Source organism: Aquarana catesbeiana, linkage group LG06, assembly GCF_042186555.1.
Source record: "Aquarana catesbeiana isolate 2022-GZ linkage group LG06, ASM4218655v1, whole genome shotgun sequence".
Classification (NCBI taxonomy): domain Eukaryota; kingdom Metazoa; phylum Chordata; class Amphibia; order Anura; family Ranidae; genus Aquarana; species Aquarana catesbeiana.
This window is the reverse complement of record NC_133329.1, coordinates 211,486,105-211,509,542: the sequence shown is the minus strand read 5'-3', so window position 1 is coordinate 211,509,542 and position 23,438 is coordinate 211,486,105. Positions and strand designations below refer to the sequence as shown.

Below are 23,438 nucleotides of genomic sequence, written 5' to 3'. Positions count from 1 at the left end.
GGTTCTAAGTAATTTTCTAGCAAAAAATAGGGATTTTAAACACCAAATTTCAAAAATAGGCTGTCATGAAAGGGTTAATCAGAACTGTGGTCTGCTGCTGGAAAACTATTTCCCCTTGCACTCCTTCCTCACTGAACACACTGGAGAGCTGTTCTTTTTGACACACCGATTCCTCCTGTACATTCCCCCTGCACCTTCCTTTCATATACCCCAGTTGGGCTATTTTTGTGTATTCTGACAAAGCCTTAACACATGCGGTGGAGCCTCTCCCATATCAAACAGCCAGTCCTATCTCAGTGTAAGAATACGCCCACTGGTTCACACCACCTAGCATTGGGTGTATAATGTTTGGGGACTTAAGCATTTCTTGATTGGGGTGGGGGATGCAGGGTGGGGTAGGGTTCACGTTGGGTTTGTTGTTTTTTGTTGTAACAGGTGCTTTGTGTTGTAGGTGCTCAGAAAGGAAAGGTATAGTACTGTATCCATTGTTAAACCTGCTATGTCCTGGGCTGGGATGCTGCCCCCGCGAGCTTTCTCCCCCGGTCCGAACTTATCATGTATACCCCAAATGTCTCAGTTTACAATAATATTGTGGAATGTGAGAGGCCTTAACTCCGCGGTTAAGCGCTCCCTGGTGTTCTGTTTCCTCCACAAGCATAATCCCCATATCTGTATTCTGCAGGAGACACACTCGCAGGGACACAAGACAATTTGCCTTCAAAAACCATGGGTGGGTCAAAACTATCACGCCACCTATTCCACATATGCTCGTGGGGTCAGCGTCCTAGTCCGGAAATCTCTGCCCTTTATGCCTATTGAAACACACAACACATGCACCCGACACTAAGGGAATACACTTGCCATTCCACTACTTTTAAGACCCTATCCAGAATAGATTTGGTTTTTGCCTCAAGCCCGGCTCTACTGTGTTCAGGATGTGTCTGTGCTTCCTAGATGTATATCTGATCACGCACCCCTATGCCTATCTCTGGCACTAACTGTCCCCCCACCTCTGAAGATTATACAGGTTTTGGGCATCGGAGGAACAGTTGCAGGAACCCATGACCGCCTCCATATGCAACTACTGGACTGACAATGCCACTTCTACCACCCCCACGGTACTTTGGGACTCCCTTAACCACTTAAGGACCAAGCCTCTTTCTGAGATTTGTTGTTTACAAGTTAAAAACAGGTTATCTTGCTAGAAAATTACTTAGAAACCCCTAACAATATACATTTTTTTTCTTACAACCTAGAATAAAATGGCGCTCGTTGCAATACTCTGTTACACCGTATTTGTGCAGCGGTCTTACAAGCGCACTTTTTTTGGAAAAAATACACTTTTTTGAATTAAAAAATAAGACAACAGTAAACAGCAACAGTATTGCACCCGCTCGTGGAATGGCGACAAACTTACCCTTAAAAATCTCCATAGGTGACGTTTAAAAAATTCTACAAGTTGCAGGTTTTAAGTTACAGAGGTCTAGGGCTAGAATTCTTGCTCTCACTCTACCATTAGCGGTGATACCTCATGTGTAAGGTTTGAACACAGTTTTCATATGCGGGCGCTACTCATGTATGCGTTCGCTTATGCACGCGAGCTCGTTGGGACAGGGCACGTTTTAATTTTTTTTTTTTATTATCAATTTTACCATTTTTTTTAAAAAAAAAAAGAAGTCACTTTTATTCCTATTACAAGGAATGTAAACATCCCTTGTAATAGAAAAAAGCATGACAGGACCTCTTAAATATGAGATCTGGGGTCAAAAAGAACTCAGATCGCATATTTAGACTAAAATGCAATAAAATAAAATAATTGTAATTTAAATTTAAAAAAAAAAAAATGGCCCTTTAAGAGCTGTGGGCGGAAGTTACGTTTTGACGTTGCTTACGCCCAGTAATTGTATGGAGACAGGTGGGGGCCATCTTCCCCTCACGCGTCTCCATACCCAGCTACCGAAAAATCCCTCTAGAGTATAAGCTCTAATGAGCAGGGCCCTCTGATTCCTCTTGTATTGATTTGTATTGTAAGTGTACTGTCTGCCCTCATGTTGTAAAGCGCTGCGCAAACTGTTGGCGCTATATAAATCTTGTTTAATAATAATAATGGATGCGATCGCCTCCACCGCTGCCGACGGCTCCGGATCGCGGCGATAAAAGTGATCTTGCAGCGAATCCACCGCAGAGACGACTTTTATCTTGTAGCGGACCGCCCACTGAAGACGAAGATACCGGGGTTATGGCAGCTAGCTGCTGCCATAACAACGATACCCTCCTTCAAACAGCCGCCGTATAATGACGGCGGGCGGTCCGTAAGTGGTTAAATCCTGGGTTAGAGGGGAATATATCTCTAAAATTTCACAAGTTAAGAAAGAGGACTTGAACCTTGGTGGAGCTAGAGGAGAGAGCAACGAAACTGGAGGCTGAGTTTGTCTCCAATCCTGACGACATCCACTACCAAACTTGGCTACAGGCGTTATGTAACCTCTCTGAGACCAGAGTTGCAGAAACAGATAGGGCCCTACTGTACTCAGCTCAGAGGGTATTTGAGTTTGGGGGGGGGGGGGGGGATGACTTCTGGTATAACTAGCTAGGGGCAATACCCCCTCTACTCCCATTGGCTCCATCAGGGACTGTCGTTCCCAGCTGCTCATGCCGCCATCTAATATTAACAACCAGTTCTGGGAATTTTTTGAGGAACTACACACCTCCAGGGTGAACTATACACAACTCTGATCTCTCCTCCTTTTTGGACTCTACGTCTTTCCCGTTTTTAACCGCGGATGACAGAGAGAGGCTGGAGGCTGATATCACCCTGGAGGAAGTGCAAATTGCTGTGGGTGGTCTGAAAGGGGGGAGGAAGGCCTCCCGGGACGGATGGCCTACCAACCAAATTCTACACCACTTTTACAGAACTCCTGACCCATAAACTGACGAAGTTGCTTTCTGAATTCGCTTCCCTAGAGGTCCTACCGGACTCCATGAATGAAGCTATAATAGTGCTGGTCCCCAAGCCAGGTAAAGACCCCCTAGACTGTTCGTCCAACAGACCCATCTCCCTAATGAACGTGGACGCCAAGATCTTTGCTAAGATCTTGGCTAACAGACTGACTCAAGTGATCGAGGACTTAATTGATATAGACCAGACAGGATTTATGCCAGGCAAAGGAACATTCATTACTAGACAACTCTTTCTAAATACATCTGTGACAAATGACAACCCGGGAACCAGAGTAACTGCTTCATTAGACGCCGAAAAGGCATTCGACTGTCGAATGGACTTATTTGTGTGAAGTATTGTTCGGGTTCGGACCTAAGTTTATCCACGGCATCCGGCTCCTATACCGTGCACCCAGAGCTCAAGTCTGGACAAATAATTGGCTCTCAGACATTTGACCTTTTTCGAGGTACACGACAAGGATGCCCGCTCTCCCCCAGTATGTTCGCCCTGGCTCTGGAACCCCTGGCAATTTTGATCATACGGATGTCCTGGGTTTATGGCTGGGTAAGCTGGAAGAGCGACTATCCCTATATGCGGACGACGCACTATTGTACCTCAACGATGCGGGGCCCTCGCTTCTTGCTGCATTAAGAATTTTTGACAATTTTGGGGGGTACTCAGGCATTAGAATTAACTGGTCCAAGTCAGTCCTGTTCCCCTTGGATGATGGGGCGGCCTCCACCCCTACGTTGGGTGGAGAAATTCAGATACCTGGGGGTCCTGGTGACCAAACGCCCCTCGGATTACATAGTAAAAAATCTACTCCCTACCTTGTCACTACTACGCACTAAGTGCTATGCATGGGCCAATCTACCTCTCAACCTCCTGGGTCGCAATAACTTGCTGAAAATGATCATATTGCCCAAATTTAATTACCTATTTCGGGACTATCCGGTGTGGGTCCCTGCTGCCTTTTTCAGGGAAATTGACAGGTGTATAGGCTCATTTATTTGAAATGCAGCGGTTCCTAGGTTGGCCCGATCCACATTGTGGCTGCCTGGCCATTTGGGAGGCCTAGGCCTCCACAATTTCCAGGTTTACTATTGGGCTGCAGTTTTAGTCACGGTTCAGTGATGGTTCCAGGGATCCAGAGCCAATGCTGTGGTCTGTCTGGAGGTATGCTACCTGGGCTCCGCAGTTTTGCCTACAGGGGACCTGGAGCATACGAGACAACACTGGGACCTACTAGGGCAACGTGGAAGGTTTGGAATGCTGCGCGGCGGCGTTTCAAGTGACCGAATCAATGGTCGCTAGCACACCCTCTATGGGAAAACCCCAGCCTGCCGCACCTCCGTACCATTCCAGATCCCCAAGTGTGGGCCAGATATGGCATTACTACCCTGGGCCAAGCTATGCCCCAGGATACCTTGCTACAATTTGCAGATCTAAAGGCCAAATATGAACTACCCCAATGGATGCAGTTCAGGTACTTGCAATTACACCATGCAACCAGGGCTCAGTTTCCAAGTTTGCCTCTCCTCCAAGCTGACCCCATTGAAGAGCTTCTAGCCTCGGGTGACCTGACTTAACCTCTCTCTACCTTATACGGAGCACTCCTGGGCACTGACTCCTCCAAGCTAGAGAAATTATGGGAATCATGGCACAGAGACATACCCTCACTGGACAGGGAGGGCTGGGATGACTGTATTGACTATGGCCCCAAACTGGTCATTTCCTCCAAAGATAAACTCATACAGGTTAAGTTCCTACACAGGGTATATTTACACCCCAAAAACTACATCAAATTTTCCATGACAGGAACCCTGAGTGTCCCAGATGTATAGCACAAGTTGGCACGTTCCTACATATGTTCTGGGAATGTCCAGTGATCTCTGCCTATTAAACAAAAGTTTTTAAAGCCATTAACTCTAGACTGCAACTATCTCTTACAATAAAACCCGAGCTGTCCCTGCTGGAGGTTCATGAAGACGAACAGCGTTCCCACCAGTCAAAATTATTGATCTCTTATCTACTATTTTATGCCAAAAAAAGATACTCCTTAAATGGATTGAGCCCACCCCCCGTCTATCTCCTCCTGGAAAGCACTGATTAAAGCTAGGATTACATACAACATCCGAGGTTGCCAGTGGAAATATGAGAAAGTGTGGGCCCCTTGGACATCCACTTAGGGGGAATCAAAGCAATTATCCTCTGTAGATTAAGTGTATTTACAATGTACTGTGACTGAGGGATACAAGCACCTATGATATCTATTCTTATAATTGTGTGTTATCACTACATGCAGTAGTGTTCCCAACTATACCACCTTTTATGTACACATGTGTAATTCCATGCAATGCTCTGTACTGTACCAATGGATATACTGTGCATTTACCCAAGTGACAATAAAGCACCTTTGTTAAAAAAATTAAGATAAAATAGCACAGTGCTGAAAAGCAAAAAATGCCCTGGTCATGAAGAGGGTAACCTAGCAAAATCGGGTTTTTATTTTTTTTTTACTTGTAACATTATGAAAGCTGTAGAATACAATAAACCTGTCATGTCTCAAAAGGTACTAAAGGGAAAACACATAAGAGAGGTGCTCGGAATTACTGATAGACCACAAAAGACAGGCAGACACAGCTCTAGGAAATTCTAAAATAATGTATAAAACAATAGGTCTGTAAATAAGTCCATAATTAAAACCTTTAAAAGCTGTTGATGTAAGGTTTGCTGGTAAGGAAGATAGTAGTAACGTAGTCAGCACAGGGCAGCTCTTCTTTGGAGTGAAGCCAGCTCGGAGTCATCCATGAGAAAAAGAGAGAGAGAGGAGCGCCTCTAATTAAACTGCTTTATTCAATGAAGTAACAGAAATAATAGCCACTAACATGTAAGCAAGGAACAATGCTCTCTGTGAGTCAATGACTGAAAACAGGCTGCGGATGGAGCACAAGCTGGGGAGATGCCGCTATTCCGTGGCTGCGAACGAGGGCAGAGAACCGGGACGGGAACCGCCACTCATGCAGGGAAGGAGAGGACAGCTCGCTGAGCCAGCGTGTGACGTCAGCCGGGTGGATGGAAACACAACGCGTTTCAGAGCATAAATAGTAGATGGAAATTCACTGACCTTCCCAAAATAACATGACATTGATGGACATATTGTTAACAATAATATAGAGAAAAATCAAAATCATAATACCAATAGAAAATAAATCATAATAAAGATACTATGTGAAAATAATAATAAAAATGAATAATACTAAAAAAAAAATATAATTTTTTTTTAGTATTATTCATTTTTATTATTTTTTTATCCACTCATTTTTACTTTTATTATTATTTTCACATAGTATCTTTATTATGATTTATTTTCTATTGGTATTATGATTTTGATTTTTCTCTATATTATGGTTAACAATATGTCCATCAATGTCATGTTATTTTGGGAAGGTCAGTGAATTTCCATCTATTTATATTTTTATATATTACTATTAATTTTATTATTACTGTTATTCCATTTTAACTTCTATTGTCACCGCCATATTCTTAATCTCTATCATACATTTATATCCTTTTGTAGATAATTGCCATTATCACATTTTGTAACGCCTTGATTCTTTAATGCCACACATAGAGCTCTTGTTGCAGCCACCAGTGCGTTGTCTTGCAGCCGGCGCATGCACATATAAGCTCCTCTGTCTATTCCCTATCACTACACTTGAGAAAGGAGCACGCATGCGCCCCATGGCCGCTGCGCATGCTCTGAAACGCGTTGTGTTTCCATCCACCCGGCTGACGTCACACGCTGGCTCAGCGAGCTGTCCTCTCCTTCCCTGCATGAGTGGCGGTTCCCGTCCCGGTTCTCTGCCCTCGTTCACAGCCACGGAATAGCGGCATCTCCCCAGCTTGTGCTCCATCTGCAGCCTGTTTTCAGTCATTGACTCACAGAGAGCATTGTTGCTTGCTTACATGTAAGTGGCTATTATTTCTGTTACTTCATTGAATAAAGCAGTTTAATTAGAGGCGCTCCTCTCTCTCTCTTTTTCTAAAGGGAACACAAGTTACCAAGAGTACAAGAAGCGTGTCACTTCTTTCAATCAAGTACCTCGGAAATCTCAAAGAGTTCAACATGCAAATGACGTTTAAGCTCTGGTACGCTGTTCTCTAATCACTTAATACAATGTTCCAACCTTATTAGCTATAGAAACGGAAGCACTGCAGGAATGTTTACCAAAGATTTCTGCTGAATTTTGCTTATCGAGACCCCCGAGAGTTGAAGCACGAAAAAAGCGATCAGGAAACCAAGGGGAATAAAGTTCCTCTTGGTGTCTAATTTTGGCTTTTTTTTGGTTGGACTTGGTACCTGTCAAATCTGAGCGCTTCACTTTATACAAGCAGCCTAAAGCTATACAAAACTACTAAGAGTATTGCTATAAAAAAAAAAAAAAAAAAAAAAAAAAAAAAAGTCACCCTACTTGTTAGGATGTAACAAAAGCTTTGCATGCAAGATGCAGTGGCCACAGATACTCACTTTTGAAATACTATAATGTCGCCATCCATAAGCTCATCAAGTGCTTTATCAAGGGATACATCATAATCTTGAATGCGTTCCGTTAAATTCGGTTTTACTTCCTTAAAAAAAAATAAAAAAAAATAAAAAAAAAAAAAACACAAAAGAAAAAAAAAAAAAAAAAAGATTTCTATGATTAAGACACTGGGTAAAATATTTGACTATTGTAATGGCCTGCTTTATACCTTGGTTTTCTCATAATTCAAGCTTCTTTACCATCAAAATGTAATATGCTTTTTAATTATATAGTTCCGTTTTATCTGAAAGGGAACTGTGTGTACATATTAAAGTCCTGTCAATTCAATTTTCTGCGAAGTATGGGCTCCAATCATGTGATCACCATGAGAAAGCCAAACCTATCCGTTATTGAAGCTGGTTTGCATGTCAGCTTCCAAAGTACAACTAGCTTCTGATTGTTGGTAATTGTGAGGTTCTATGGACAGTCTATTGAGGGGAACAGGGAATGGAACTATTGGAGTGAAAAAAATGAAGTAATGAAGTAAAACAACAAGAGATGTCAAAACAAATAAACAAGCTATTGAAACTATTTAATGAGGGGGGAAAAAAAAAAAAAACTTGCGGTAATTATGCTTGTGAACTGACCAATCTGAAGTGAAAAATGTTGTGAGATAAAACTGTTCATATACCTTAGACCTCTTCATAAATCGACCTTATTATTATATATTCCTATGAAACCAAGTACACTTGTGTGTGTTAACCATTTCAGGGTAAACAACTAACAGAATAGTTATAGTGGGATTATTAGACTGGATGTTCTACAAGAAAAAAAAAAAAAGATTTTCTTTTCCCATGTGTTTCTTATGAATACTACTGGAAAGGTTTACACTTGTATTAGGGGTAAATGTTGAGAAACTAAACGCTAACAATTTTGCCTAAATGAAAATGAGTCTTAGAGCTCTAACCCTGCAGGAAAAAAAAAAAACAAAAAAAACAAAAACAAAACACTGATAGCTCTGTGGCACACGGAAGCTGTAGCTGCTGCATACATTTTGTCACCTGACCTACATCACAGAAAATGGCCCTTAAAGTACAAATAAAGGCAAAACACTTTTTTTTTTTTTTTTTTTTAGTGGGATTAGAATAATTGTCAGTTTTTATTGCTGTCTGTGCCCCCGTTAAGGAGATTCACCCTCTGTATTTGCCCTGTTTACCATTAAAAGTGAAAGTAAATCCCAAATTTTGGGAAATCTTCCAATAGGAACGCTAGTTCTGGTGGCCTGAGGGGCCGCCAAAAATTCCCTTAATTTGCAGGGATTTCCTCTCACTTCCTGTTTGGCTATAGGATAGGAAGTGAAGGGAAATCTCCTCAATGGGACACTGATGGCAAAAAAAAAAATTTGGCAGGGGTCTAACCCTGCCTTGCTCTATCCAAAATGGGAGGAAAAAAAAAATAAAAAAAAATGAAGAGTTGTGCCTATAGTTTCACTTAAAAATGTAAATTCACCTTTAAAGAAAATCTGTAAGGTGAACTTACACTGGACACCCTCCCCATCCCTCTAACCTGGAGTCTTGCAATCCCCCGCACTGACAGCTCGTATCGCCGCTGTACCGGTCTGGGGATTTGAAATACCCCGCGGCTTTCTCACCTCTTCACCCGCAGTGACAGGACAGGCTACGCGGGTTCTGATTGGTTGGTGCCGACCAATTAGAAAAGCATAACTCCTGACATTTTGGAGATTAAGCTGCGGGGGATTTCTAAGCCCTGGACCGGTGAGGTGGCAACCCGATGTCTCCTTGCGGGCGATTGCCGCGCTTCAGGCCAGATGGGGGGGTTAGGAGGGCATACTGTGTAAGTTCACCTTACAGATTTTTCTGTAACGGTGAACTTACCCTTTAAGGTGTAAGGGTTTAAAAAAAAAAAAAGTGTAAAAAGATATCACCTCATAGAGGATAAGGTTAGTTCCTTGCGGAAAGCCAGCTCGCTCGCACATAACTGGTAGTAGGTCACCTAATGGAAAAGAGAAAATATTTACCAAAATTTCCTGCAATATTGAGAGCATTTTAACAAAAAGAAAATTCTTCGTACTTACGTATTTTACATGAGATTGGTGTGTAGATATGTCCACAGTAATTTAAACTTCGACTTTTTGGATCATACATTTTTAAGAACAGCATAACGTCATCTGCCATAATGTGAAAAGCCAATTAGGTAACAGCAAAATACCCTCCGAGATTACACACGCAAACTACCAACTCTGAAAATGCATTCATCAGCCACTCAACAAAAAACAAAATGTAGTCCAAACTAAAATAAATAAATAAAAAATTGCACAAAAAGGAACGCCACATAAAAAAGGGATTAATGATTTTTAGCAGAAACAGTTTGACAGACTGGATAAAATATCTAACTTTGTTATCCCACTATTAAAGCAAATGTGCTCAGCTTCGCTATATGGCTCTAATGCTATTTGGCTGGTTTCAAGAACCACCAAGTCGATAAGTAAAAAACAAGATCAGGAGATTTTGACCTCACTAAGCAACTTATATGTCACCAAGCAAAACTGGGGCAAGGGACAGCCAGAATTTTTTTTTTAGGAGATCAGAAATGGCTTCCTGCATATTTCTGTCAGCACATTTTCATTAACCACTTGACGACCGCCTCACGCCGATTTACGTCGGCAAGGTGGCATGGACAGGCAAAATCACGTACATATACGTGATTTGCCTTCTGCGGGTGGGGGGTCCGATCGGTCCCCCCCCGGTGCCCGAGGCGGTCGCCATTTCTTCCCGGGCGATGAGAGGTGAGGGGGAGGCCATCCATTGTTGGCCACCCCCTCCCGATCGCTCCCGGCGAATGAGAATGCTTCCTTTCCCTCTGTAATGTAAACAGAGGGAAAGGAAGTGATGTCATCCCTCCTCGAGTCGGTCTTTTTGATCTGGCGCCGAGGAGAGAAGACATCAAGTAAGTCTGCACAACACTACACTAACAGTAGAACACGCCAGGCACACTTGTCACCCCCCATCACCCCCCTGTACCCCCTGTCACTCTGACACCAATAGCATTTTTTTTTTTTTTTTTGCATTGGTGTCAGTTTGTGTCAGTTACAAGTGTTAGGGCAGTTAGGTTAGCCCCCTTTAGGTCTAGGGTACCCCCCTAACCCCCCCTAATAAAAGTTAACCCCTTGATTACCCCCCGTCACCAGTGTCGCTAAGCGATCGTTTTTCTGATCGCTGTATTAGTGACACAGGTGACGCTAGTTAGGGAGGTAAGTATATAGGTTCGCTGTCAGTGTTTTATAGCGACAGGGACCCCCATATACTACCTGCTAAAGGTTTTAACCCCCTGATTGCCCCCTAGTTAACCCTTTCACCAGCGATCACCGTATAAGTGTTACGGGTGAGGCTGGTTAGCTAGTTTGTTTTTTGTAGTTTATTACAGTTTATTATAGTTTTAGGGCACCCGCCGTTTATTACCCTATAAAGGTTTAACCCCCTAATTGCCCGGCGGTGATATAAATTACATTTTTAGGGTCAGATAAGGTCTGCGTCGCCCCAGGCAGCGTCAGGTTAGCGCCAGTACCGCTAAAACCCACGCACGCAGCATACACCTTCCTTAGTGCTATAGTATCTGAGCGGATCGATATCTGATCCGATCAGATCTATACTCCCCAGCAGTTTAGGGTTCCCTGAAACGCAGTGTTAGCGGGATCAGCCCAGATACCTGCTAGCACCTGCGTTTTGCTCCTCGGCCCAGCCCTGCCCAGCCCACCTAAGTGCAGTATCGAACGATAACTGACACTTACAAAACACTAAGCACACATAACTGCAGCGTTCGCAGAGTCAGGCCTGATCCCTGCGATCGCTAACAGTTTTATGGTAGCGTTTTGATACAGTCGCTGACAGTCAGGAGCTTTTTTGCCTGTGAGTCTCACTAGTGTACCCCTAAATTTAGAGCCTAAAATGGCAAATCGAAGGTACACTAGTGAAGAGGCCTACACGTTTCTGAGTATGACAGATAGTGAAGAGGAAGTCACTCATCTGTCAAGTTCAGGCTCAGAATACGAACCTGTAGAGGACAGCGGCTCCATGACAGATAGCTCTGACGACAGAGTTGTGGTCCCTGCTAAGGTCAGGCGTACCAGACCCCAATCTTCTTCTGTCCTTGAAGTGCAAGAACCGCAGGGCTCTCGTATGGAGCAGAGAAGTACTAGCGCCGCTATTCCTTCTGGTGAACTGGCAAGCACCAGTGGCCTAGTACACCCTGGTCGTACATCCAGCACTGCAGTATCACGTGGTGACGTGGCGAGTCCCATAAGTGCAGTTCAAGCTGGCGAGGTGGCAAGCACTAGTAGTGTCCCGCTGCCACCAAGAAGACAAAGACAGGCCCATCGTGCCCATAGTGCCCTTCCTGCTGCATTGGCCAATCCGAATTGGGAACCCTCCACTTCTGCAGCACCCGTACTTCCCCCTTTCACTGGCCAACCCGGAATTCAGGTGGAAACAGTTGACTTTACGCCACTGGATTTTTATTCACTGTTTTTCACCGAAGATCTCTATAGATCTATTGTGGACCAAAGCAATTTATACGCTGGTCAACACATCACCGCTAATCCCCAGTCCTCCCTTGCCAGAGATTGGAGACCAATTACGGTCTCCGAATTTAAGACCTTTCTGGGCCTTTCCCTCCTCATGGGGTTGAATAAAAAGAGTAAGTTGCGGTCATATTGGTCCACTGACCCAATTTACCATTCACCCTTGTTCTCTGCTTACATGGCCAGGGCACGATACGAGCAGATTTTGCGGTTCATGCACTTCAACGACAATGAACTCTGTCGTCCTCATGGAGACCCTGCATACGATCGGCTCTACAAAATTCGGCCCCTCGTAAACCACTTCAACCAACGTTTTGCAGACTTGTTTACCCCCCATCAAGTTGTCTGCATTGATGAGTCCCTGATTAAATTTTTTGGCCGCTTGTCATTCAAACAGTACCTTCCCAGCAAGCGTGCCAGATACGGGGTCAAGATGTATAAGCTCTGTGACAGGGCCACAGGCTATACATATAGTTTTATGGTTTACGAGGGCAAAGATAGTCACGTAGAGCCGACAAACTGCCCTGACTACATAGGAAGCACTGGCAAGATAGTGTGGGACTTGGTGTCACCCTTATTCGGAAAGGGGTACCACTTGTACGTGGACAATTATTATACGTGCGTGCCACTTTTTAGTCACTTGTTTGATCAGCAGATTGGAGCATGTGGCACCGTGCGACCTAATCGCCGGGGCTTTCCCCAGCAGCTTGTAGATTCCCGTCTTAGGCTGGGGGATAGAGCCTGCTTGAAGTATAATAATTTGCTCGCTATGAAGTGGAGGGATAAGAAGAATGTTTTCGTTCTCACCTCCCTTCATGCAGACACGACGACCCAAATCCCTACGGCGACTGGTGTTGTGGAGAAACCCCTCTGTGTCCACGAATACAACCTTAATATGGGAGGGGTGGACCTCAATGACCAGTTGTTGGCGCCGTACCTAGTTGCCCGTAAGGCCAGACGCTGGTACAAAAAAGTGTCTATTTATTTCAATTGGCTTTGCTGAACGCTCATGTGCTATACAGAGCTTCAGGACAGACTGGATCCTTCCTTAAATTCCAGGAAGAGATCGTCAGAGCCCTTCTGTTTCCAGACGGTGCTCTACCTCACCTTCCCCAACCAAATGCAGTAAGCCGGCTGCATGAGCTGCATTTTCTTTATGCCACCCCGAGTACCCCTACCCAACGAGCCCCCCAAAAAAGATGTCGTGTCTGTAGCAAGCGCGGATTTAGGCGTGACACCCGGTCTTATTGTCCCTCCTGTCCTGGCAATCCTGGTCTTTGCATGGGTGAATGCTTTGAACGCTACCATACATTAGTTGAGTATTAGCGTAGGGTTCAGTACTGCACAGACTAGGCACACTAACACAGGGTCTCCCAAGATGCCATTGCATTTTGAGAGACCCAAACCTGGAACGAGTTACAAAAGTTACTAAAAAAAAATGTAAAAAAATAAAAATAAAAGAAAAATAAAAAAAAAATAAAAAAAAATAAAAACACAAAAAAAAATATAAAATAAAAAAAAACAAAAATAGTTGTTGTTTTATTGTTCTCTCTCTCTCTATTGTTCTGCTCTTTTTTACTCTATTCTATTCTGCAATGTTTTATTGTTATTATGTTTTACCATGTTTGCTTTTCAGATTTTTTATACTTTACCGTTTACTGTGTTTTGTTGGTAACCATTTTATTGTTTTCAGGTACGCCATTCAGTTGCAGCGCGGATTTATTTATCTTGACAGCAACAGCGTTTGCTCCCACGATATATAAAGCCGTGACTCCAGCGCTGTCGGAGGTGATTTCACCACCACAGTTACATACTTCAGCATATATGCCGAAGCGTGGGGGCAGCAGTGGGTGGAGGAGCAATTTGCTCCTGCCTTTTGCGGGAGGATGCCCCCATGCTTCGGCATATATATATTTTAGGCACAGGTTGCGTTAAATGTTTTATTTTTTACTATGTTTTTTTTTTTGTATTTGCTTTGCAGGTATGGTAAGTCTTACTGTTATACTGTAATGTTACTTTGTTTTATTGTTAACCATCATTTGCTTAGCAGGTACGCCATTCAGTTGCAGCGCGGATTTATTTATCTTGACAGCAACAGCGTTTGCTCCCACGATATATAAAGCCGTGACTCCAGCGCTGTGGGAGGTGATTTCACCACCACAGTTACATACTTCAGCATATATGCCGAAGCGTGGGGGCAGCAGTGGGTGGAGGAGCAATTTGCTCCTGCCTTTTGCGGGAGGATGCCCCCATGCTTCGGCATATATAAATGGTGCATGTATGCCCATCATTAGAAGTGGGTGGATGAAGGGAGGTATTCTAATGGTGGGCATACCCACCGATCAATATCTTTTTTTCGTTCAGCCCACAGGCTGCATGAAAAAAAAGTTTACAATATATGCCTAACAAGGACCAGCAACGTACTGGTATGTTGCTGGACTTTGAGTGGTTATACCAGAATGATGCCTGCAGGTTTAGGTATCATCTTGGTATCATTCTTTTCAGCCAGCGGTCGGCTTTCATGTAAAAGCAATCCTAGCGGCTAATTAGCCTCTAGACTGCTTTTACAAGCAGTGGGAGGGAATGCCCCCCCCCCCCCCCCCCACCGTCTTCCATGTTTTTTTCTGGCTTTCCTGTCCCAACAGGGAACCTGAAAATGCAGCCGGTGATTCAGCCAGCTGACCATAGAGCTGATCAGAGACCAGAATGGCTCCAAACATCTCTATGGCCTAAGAAACCGGAAGCTACGAGCATTTCATGACTTAGATTTCGCCGAATGTAAACAGCGCCATTGGGAAATTGGGAAAGCATTTTATCACACCGATCTTGGTGTGGTCAGATGCTTTGAGGGCAGAGGAGAGATCTAGGGTCTAATAGAGCCCAATTTTTTTAAAAAAAGAGTACCTGTCACTACCTATTGCTATCATAGGGGATATTTACATTCCCTGAGATAACAATAAACTTAATAAAAAAAAAATAAAAATGAAAGGAACAGTTTAAAAATAAGATAAAAAAGCAAAAAAATAATAAAGAAAAAAAAAAAAAAAAAAAAGCACCCCTGTCCCCCCCCTGCTCTCGCGCAAAGGCGAACGCAAGCGTCGGTCTGGCGTCAAATGTAAACAGCAATTGCACCATGCATGTGAGGTATCACCGCGAAGGACAGAACGAGGGCAGTAATTTTAGCAGTAGACCTCCTCTGTAAATCTAAAGTGGTAACCTGTAAAGGCTTTTAAAGGCTTTTAAAAATGTATTTATTTTGTCGCCGCTGCACGTTTGTGCGCAATTTTAAAGCATGTCATGTTTGGTATCCATGTACTCGGCCTAAGATCATCTTTTTTATTTCATCAAACATTTGGGCAATATAGTGTGTTTTAGTGCATTAAAATTTAAAAAAGTGTGTTTTTTCCCCAAAAAATGCGTTTGAAAAATCGCTGCGCAAATACTGTGTGAAAAAAAAATATGAAACACCCACCATTTCAATCTGTAGGGCATTTGCTTTAAAAAAAATATATAATGTTTGGGGGTTCAAAGTAATTTTCTTGCAAAAAAAAATTATTTTTTCATGTAATCAAAAAGTGTCAGAAAGGGCTTTGTCTTCAAGTGGTTAGAAGAGTGGGTGATGTGTGACATAAGCTTCTAAATGTTGTGCATAAAATGCCAGGACAGTTCAAACCCCCCCCAAATGACCCCATTTTGGAAAGTAGACACCCCAAGCTATTTGCTGAGAGGCATGTCGAGTCCATGGAATATTTTATATTGTGACAAGTTGCGGGAAAGAGACAAATCTTTTTTTTTTTTTTGCACAAAGTTGTCACTAAATGATATATTGCTCAAACATGCCATGGGAATATGTGAAATTACACCCCAAAATACATTCTGTTGCTTCTCCTAAGTATGGGGATACCACATGTGTGGGACTTTTTGGGAGCCTAGCCGCACACGGGACCCCGAAAACCAAGCACCGCCTTCAGGCTTTCTAAGGGCGTAAATTTTTGATTTCACTCTTCACTGCCTAGCACAGTTTCAGGCCATGGAATGCCCAGATGGCACAACCCCCCCCCCAAATGACCCCATTTTGGAAAATAGACACCCCAAGCTATTTGCTGAGAGGTATAGTGAGCTACAAATACTGCAGCTGCTGACTTTTAAAACAAGGGCACTTACCTGTCTCAGGGTCCAGCGATGTCTGCACCCGAGGCCGAAGCGTCGCTCGGCTCTCGGATGCTGCCGCCGCCAAATTCTGTAAAGGAATCAGGAAATGAAGCCTTGCGGCTTCACTTCCCGGTTGCCTACTGCACATGTGCGAGTCAAGCTGCGCAATCAGAACGGTCCCTGCTGTCTCTGGGACCCGTGTGTGCCCCAGCAGAAAGCGCGGGGGGACGGGAAGTGGCGTAGACTCCCACCCGGAAGTGGGTGCAAATGCCTGTATTAGACAGGTATCTGCACCCCCCCTCCCCCCTGAAAGGCGCAAAATGTGACACCGGAGGGGGGGTTCCAAAAAGCGGAGGTTGAATTTTTGTGTGAACCTCCGCTTTAATATAGCTGGTAGCACAAATCTTTGCCCAACAAACACAAAAATCAAGCATTCAGGGTCCTCGTATCACTAGCGAGACAAATATAAATAAATATTAACGGTTTATAGTCTAAGCCTAAAGTGTACGGTCAAAGTGGCCCTGTTATGTTTTTAAAATGCCCCAAGGTCTGCTGGAAAAGGGACATATCCAAAATTGTCAACCCTCAGTCCCCACCAACCTCCACATCAGTACAGGAGACAGCAAGGACATGGAGGTCAGTAGAATAGGGTCATTTTAATCAAGAGCTCATCTAATCCAGATGGCAACCCCCCACCCTAGTATCTGAATGACTACTGGACAATCTTTTCTGAGTGAAGTACTGCTCGGCCTCTACATACAGACCTCTGGTTTAGCGCAGATCTCTTCATCTGGTAAGTGCTACTTCAGGTGAGACTTGGAAAACACCTGTACAACTTAATGCACAGATGTCTACGCAAGTCACACCAGAACTTGCAAAAAGTAGTGCAGGAATTACTTACAAAATGGGAGAAACTCAGACGGAGTCAGAAACGCACCAACTTGACCGCTCCAATGCGGACAATAGGGTAATTGTCATGCGATTTGAAACTGTCAAGTTGCGTGACAAGTTGCACCAGTGTGACCAGGGGATTAACCAGACAACTAAGCAGAGACCCTCTTCAGGTTCAATCAGAGACCATCTCCAAGTGTATAGTCTCAAACTAGGCCTTTTAATGAGTTTATCAAAAATCCTAGTGCACAAGGATGTAGAATAAATTCCGGGTCAGTCAACTGATATTCACAAGTTAAACCAAAAGAACAAAAAACAAAAACAAAACACTGATATCATTTAAAGCTGAACTCAAGTATAAGTATTATTATAAGAGAGGCATGAGTATTTTTACTTGAATGTTGGTGTTCTTTGTCTACTTGTAAACCTGTGCAGTAATCCAGTGTGAAATTTTGACCTTTATAACAGGAAACTAATGCATAGAGGCAGTCACTGCTGCTCTCTCACGTTGTGCAGGATGACTTGTCTTTAATCCACCCCCTGTAGTTTTCTGCAGGCAGCCTGTAGTGGGTCGAGCTACTGGTATCTCACTCACACTCTGCAGGCCATGTGCAGTCAGGTGATGTCAAGGCTGCTTTTACAAGGAAATAACTGTTTGTAGACACATTTGGTGCACACAAAGTGCATCTATATCCTTTGACTATTGAGGAACATATTTAAAATAAAAGTTTTGTACCTGGAGTTGAGCTTTAACATTTACATGCAACAGAAACCAAACAATGCAGAGAAAGAAACCACTTTGATAAGAAAAAATGTATGTATGTATATATATATATATATATATATATATATATATATATATAACAAATAATATAATTTTAGAGATGATAGCCTACACTTACGATCTTTGTCAAACTTGGGAAGTGTTGCCCCGCTAGCAGCCATCTCTGGATCTACAGTTTCCAAAAATATTGTCCAAGGATTCTCATTGTCACTGAGCTCAATCATCTATAACAAGACATGGCAAAAATCAATTTAAATATTCAGACATCAAAATGTAAAACAAATGTTTTTACTAAAATAATGTGAAACCCTGACATCCGCTGTTTGGGTCCTTGCTGGAGTGATTTCTCCTCCTTATAACCTTGAGGCTGGTTTCACACTTGTGCAAAGTTGAACATCGCATGCGATTCGCATTTATGTGCAGATCACATGAGATGTCTGTGCGACGCAAATTCAGCCATACAGATTGTATGGCTGAATTTGCATCAAATTTACACCAAAATGGTGCAGTATTTTTTTTGGTCCGCACTGGAACCAGATTGCATGGGTGTTCACACCCATGTGATCCGATTCCTGCACCATTTTCAGTTTGCACTGCGATCCGATATGGGGGTGACATTAACTTTGCATTGACACCCACAGCGGTTGGCAGATGTCAGTGTGAACTGCCAGCAGGTGACATGCGATGCACTGGAATCGCACTGGTTCCCGCATCGCATATGTGAAGCGGGACTTAATCCCAACAGAAACACAGATTACCAATAAAACAGCAAAAATTGTAAACTTTTCTTTAACCACTTAAGGACCGCCTCACGCCGATGTACGTCAGCAAGGCGGCACGGGCAGGCAGAATCACGTACATACATGTGATCTGCCTCCCGCGGGTGGGGGGTCCGATTGGACCCCCCCCCCCCCGATGCCCGAGGCGGTCCTCTTTTGTCCCCCGGCGATCGGAGGTGAGGGGGAGACCATCCATTCGTGGCCCCCCCTCACGATCGCCGCCGGCCAATCAGATCATTTTCTTTGCTGCTGTATGCTAAACAGCAGCAAAGGAAACGATGTCATCTCTCCTCGGCTCGGTATTTTCCGTTCCGGCGCCGAGGAGAGAAGACTACACTGTGAGTGAAAACACACTACACACACAGTAGAACATGCCAGGCACACAAAACACCCCCCTTTACCCCCCGATCACCCCTCCCCCCCCTGTCACACTGACACCAAGCAGTTTTTTTTTTTCCTGATTACTGCATGGTGTCAGTTTGTGACAGAAGTGTTAGGGCAGTTAATGTTAGCCCCCTTTAGGTCTAGGGTACCCCCCTAATAAAGTTTTAACCCCTTGATCACCCCCCGTCGCCAGTGTCGCTAAGCGATCATTTTTCTGATTGCTGTATTAGTGTCACTGGTGACGCTAGTTAGGGAGGTAAATATTTAGGTTCGCCGTCAGCGTTTTATAGCGACAGGGACCCCCATATACTACCTAATAAAGGTTTTAACCCCTTGATTACCCCCTAGTTAACCCTTTCACCACTGATCACCGTATAAGTGTTACGGGTGACGCTGATTAGTTTGTTTATTTTTTATAGTGTCAGGGCACCCGCCGTTTATTACCGAATAAAGGTTTAGCCCCCTGATCGCCCGGCGGTGATATGCGTCGCCCCAGGCAGCATCAGATTAGCGCCAGTACCGCTATCACCCACGCACGCAGCATACGCCTCCCTTAGTGGTATAGTATCTGTACGGATCAATATCTGATCCGATCAGATCTATACTAGCGTACCTAGCAGTTTAGGGTTCCCAAAAACAGTGTTAGCGGGATCAGCCCAGATACCTGCTAGCACCTGCGTTTTGCCCCTCCGCCCGGCCCAGCCCACCCAAGTGCAGTATCAATCGATCACTGTCACTTACAAAACACTAAATGCATAACTGCAGCGTTCGCAGAGTCAGGCCTGATCCCTGTGATCGCTAACAGTTTTTTTGGTAGCATTTTGGTGAACTGGCAAGCACCAGCCCCAGGCAGCGTCAGGTTAGCGCCAGTACCGCTAACACCCACGTACGCACCGTACACCTCCCTTAGTGGTATTAGTATCTGATCGGATCAATATCTGATCCGATCAGATCTATACTAGCATCCCCAGCAGTTTAGGGTTCCCAAAAACGCAGTGTTAGCGGGATCAGCCCAGATACCTGCTAGCACCTGCGTTTTCCCCCTCCGCCTGGCCCAGCCCACCCAAGTGCAGTATCGATCGAACACTATAACTTACAAAACACTAAACGCATAACTGCAGTGTTGGCAGAGTCAGGCCTGATCCCTGCGATCGCTAACATTTTTTTTGGTAGCGTTTTGGTGAACTGGCAAGCACCAGCGGCCTAGTACATCCCGGTCGTAGTCAAACCAGCGCTGCAGTAACACTTGGTGAGTCCCATAAGTGCAGTTCAAGCTGGTGAGGTGGCAAGCACAAGTAGTTTCCCGCTGCCACCAAGAAGACAAACACAGGCCCGTCGTGCCCATAATGCCCTTCCTGCTGCATTCGCCAATCCTAATTGGGAACCCACCACTTCTGCAGCACCCATACTTCCCCCATTCACATCCCCAACCAAATGCAGTCGGCTGCATGAGAGGCATTTTCTTTATGTCCTCCCGAGTACCCCTACCCAACGAACCCCCCCAAAAAAGATGTCGTGTCTGCAGCAAGCGCGGATATAGGCGTGACACCCACTATTATTGTCCCTCCTGTCCTGACAATCCTGGTTTTTGCATTGGTGAATGTTTTGAACGCTACCATTCACTAGTTGAGTATTAGCGTAGGGTACAGCATTGCACAGACAAGGCACACTTTCACAGGGTCTCCCAAGATGCCATCGCATTTTGAGAGACCCGAACCTGGAACCGGTTACAGTTCTAAAAGTTAGTTACAAAAAAAAAAATATATATGTATAAAATAAAAAAAAATAGTTGTCGTTTTATTGTTCTGCTCTTTTTTACTGTATTCTATTCTGCAATGTTTTATTGTTATTATGTTTTATCATTATGCTTTTCAGGTATGCAATTTTTTATACTTTACCTTTTACTGTGTTTTATTGTTAACCATTTTTTTGTCTTCAGGTACGCCATTCACGACTTTGAGTGGTTATACCAGAATGATGCCTGCAGGTTTAGGTATCATCTTGGTATCATTCTTTTCAGCCAGCGGTCAGCTTTCATGTAAAAGCAATCCTAGCGGCTAATTAGCCTCTAAACTGCTTTTACAAGCAGTGGGAGGGAATGCCCCCCCCCACCGTCTTCCGTGTTTTTCTCTGGCTCTCCTGTCTCAACAGGGAACCTGAGAATGCAGCCGGTGATTCAGTCAGCTGACCATAGAGCTGATCAGAGACCAGAGTGACTCCAAACATCTCTATAGCCTAAGAAACCGAAAGCTACGAGCATTTCATGACTTAGATTTTGCCGGATGTAAACAGCGCCATTAAGAAATTGGGAAAGCATTTTATCACACCGATCTTGGTCTGGTCAGATGCTTTGAGGGCAGAGGAGAGATCTAGGGTCTAATCGACCCCAATTTTTTCAAAAAAGAGTACCTGTCACTACCTATTGCTATCATGGTGGATATTTACATTCCCTGAGATAACAATAAAAATGATTAAAAAAAAAAAAAAAATGAAAGGAACAGTTTAAAAATAAGATAAAAAAGCAAAAAAATAATAAAGAAAAAAAAAAAAAGCGCACCCCTGTCCCCCCCTGCTCTCGCACAAAGGCGAATGCAAGCGTCGGTCTGGCGTCAAATGTAAACAGCAATTGCACCATGCATGTGAGGTGTCACCGCGACCGTCAGATCAAGGGCAGTAATTTTAGCAGTAAACCTCCTCTGTAAATCTAAAGTGGTAACCTGTAAAGGCTTTTAAAAACGTATTTAGTTTGTCACCACTGCACGTTTGTGCGCAATTTTAAAGCATGTCATGTTTGGTATCCATGTACTCGGCCTAAGATCATCTTTTTTACTTCATCAAACATTTGGGCAATATAGTGTGTTTTAGTGCATTAAAATTTTAAAAAGTGTGTTTTTTCCCCAAAAAATGCGTATTGCCCTGCCATTTTAGCACCTCAAGAAATGACATAGGCAGTCAAACTAAAAGCTGTGTAAATTCCAGAAAATGTACCCTAGCTTGTAGACGCTATAACTTTTGCGCAAACCAATAAATATATGCTTATTGACATTTTTTTTTACCAAAGACATGTGGCCGAATACATTTTGGCCTAAATGTATGACTAAAATTGAGTTTATTGGATTTTTTTTATAACAAAAAGTAGAAAATATCATTTTTTTTTTTCAAAAGTTTCGGTCTTTTTCCGTTTATAGCGCAAAAAATAAAAACCGCAGAGGTGATCAAATACCATCAAAAGAAAGCTCTATTTGTGGGAAGAAAAGGACGCAAATTTTGTTTGGGTACAGCATTGCATGACCGTAATTAGCAGTTAAAGCTACGCAGTGCCAAATTGGAAAAAGTCCTCTGGTCCTTAGGCAGCATAATGGTCCGGGGCTGAAGTGGTTAAGGGCCAGTTCACACCATAGAAACGCAGTCCGGATGCGTTCCAGGTGCTTTTCTGAATGTGCATTTTTGGAACGTTTTTGATGCAGTCCAGTACTTTTTTTTTCTTAACCTTAAATAAGGACAAGTGTATTGCAGTGTGTTCTTGGTGCATTTAGGTCTGAGTTTTAGATGCGTTTTACAGTGTTCCAGTACGGTCCCGTGCAGAAAAAAATGCAGCATGTTCTTTTTTTTTTTCTGGAACTGGAACACACAAGAACTGCAAAGCACTGGTGTGAACTATGCCATTTTAAATCATATAACCTACTTTCCATGCGTTTTTGATGCAGAAAAGAACGCACTGGACTGCATGTGGTGTGAACTGGCCCTAAAGCCAAGCTACACCTATCCTTCAATCAACCGCTGAGCCTATGTATGAATGTCATGCTGTTGTCTTAAGATCCAGGAATAGGCTCTGCCTGAAAGTTTTTTGCGCGGTTGCCATTTTGCTTTATATTTATTTATATGCAAGGGACGTGTGTTTATATATACTGCACTTTAAGGTTGAGCACTTTGTCAATGATTGCTGTGATTAGTTGCACATAAAAGTTTTCAGTTTATTGCAGTTAGTAGTTTGCACTGTTATCAAAGATTTATATTGGCAAAGTTATTTGAATATTATTAGGATTTTATGCATCATTTAACTACCTGTCTTGCCTATTGTCTCTACCTGTCTATTGCAGGGTCTAGAAAATCTGTAGCACCATTTACTCTTATTTCACAGGTCTTGTGCTTTCAAAAAAAAAAAAAAAAGTATGATTTAGGGGGTAATTTAAAAAGTTTGAAGCTGTAAAAAAATTGTAAAACATGACAAGTGAAATATAGTAAAAAAATTGCCTGCCCACCTGAAGTAACAAGTGGAGAGCAGGGCCTGGCAGCAAAAGGGATAAAGCTTCAAGTAATTTACAACCATCCCCATCCCAGGATGTTTTCACCATGGAGTTTACAACTGCACCAATAATTGCTT

General features: G+C 43.4%; 1 protein-coding gene across 3 annotated transcripts in view; it reads right to left on the bottom strand.

Annotated features, from left to right (window-relative positions):
- The window catches only part of USP7 (ubiquitin specific peptidase 7), a 636,127-nt gene that overhangs the window by 213,881 nt on the left and 398,808 nt on the right, over positions 1-23,438 (bottom strand). For all 3 annotated transcript variants that reach the window (XM_073632969.1, XM_073632970.1, XM_073632971.1), the window contains 4 exons: positions 18,010-18,115; positions 9,563-9,655; positions 9,413-9,480; positions 7,473-7,573 (listed from right to left, as the gene is read on the bottom strand). In XM_073632969.1, coding sequence (XP_073489070.1) covers positions 7,473-7,573; positions 9,413-9,480; positions 9,563-9,655; positions 18,010-18,115 — 368 coding nt within the window. The remainder of the gene's footprint in view (positions 1-7,472; positions 7,574-9,412; positions 9,481-9,562; positions 9,656-18,009; positions 18,116-23,438) is intronic.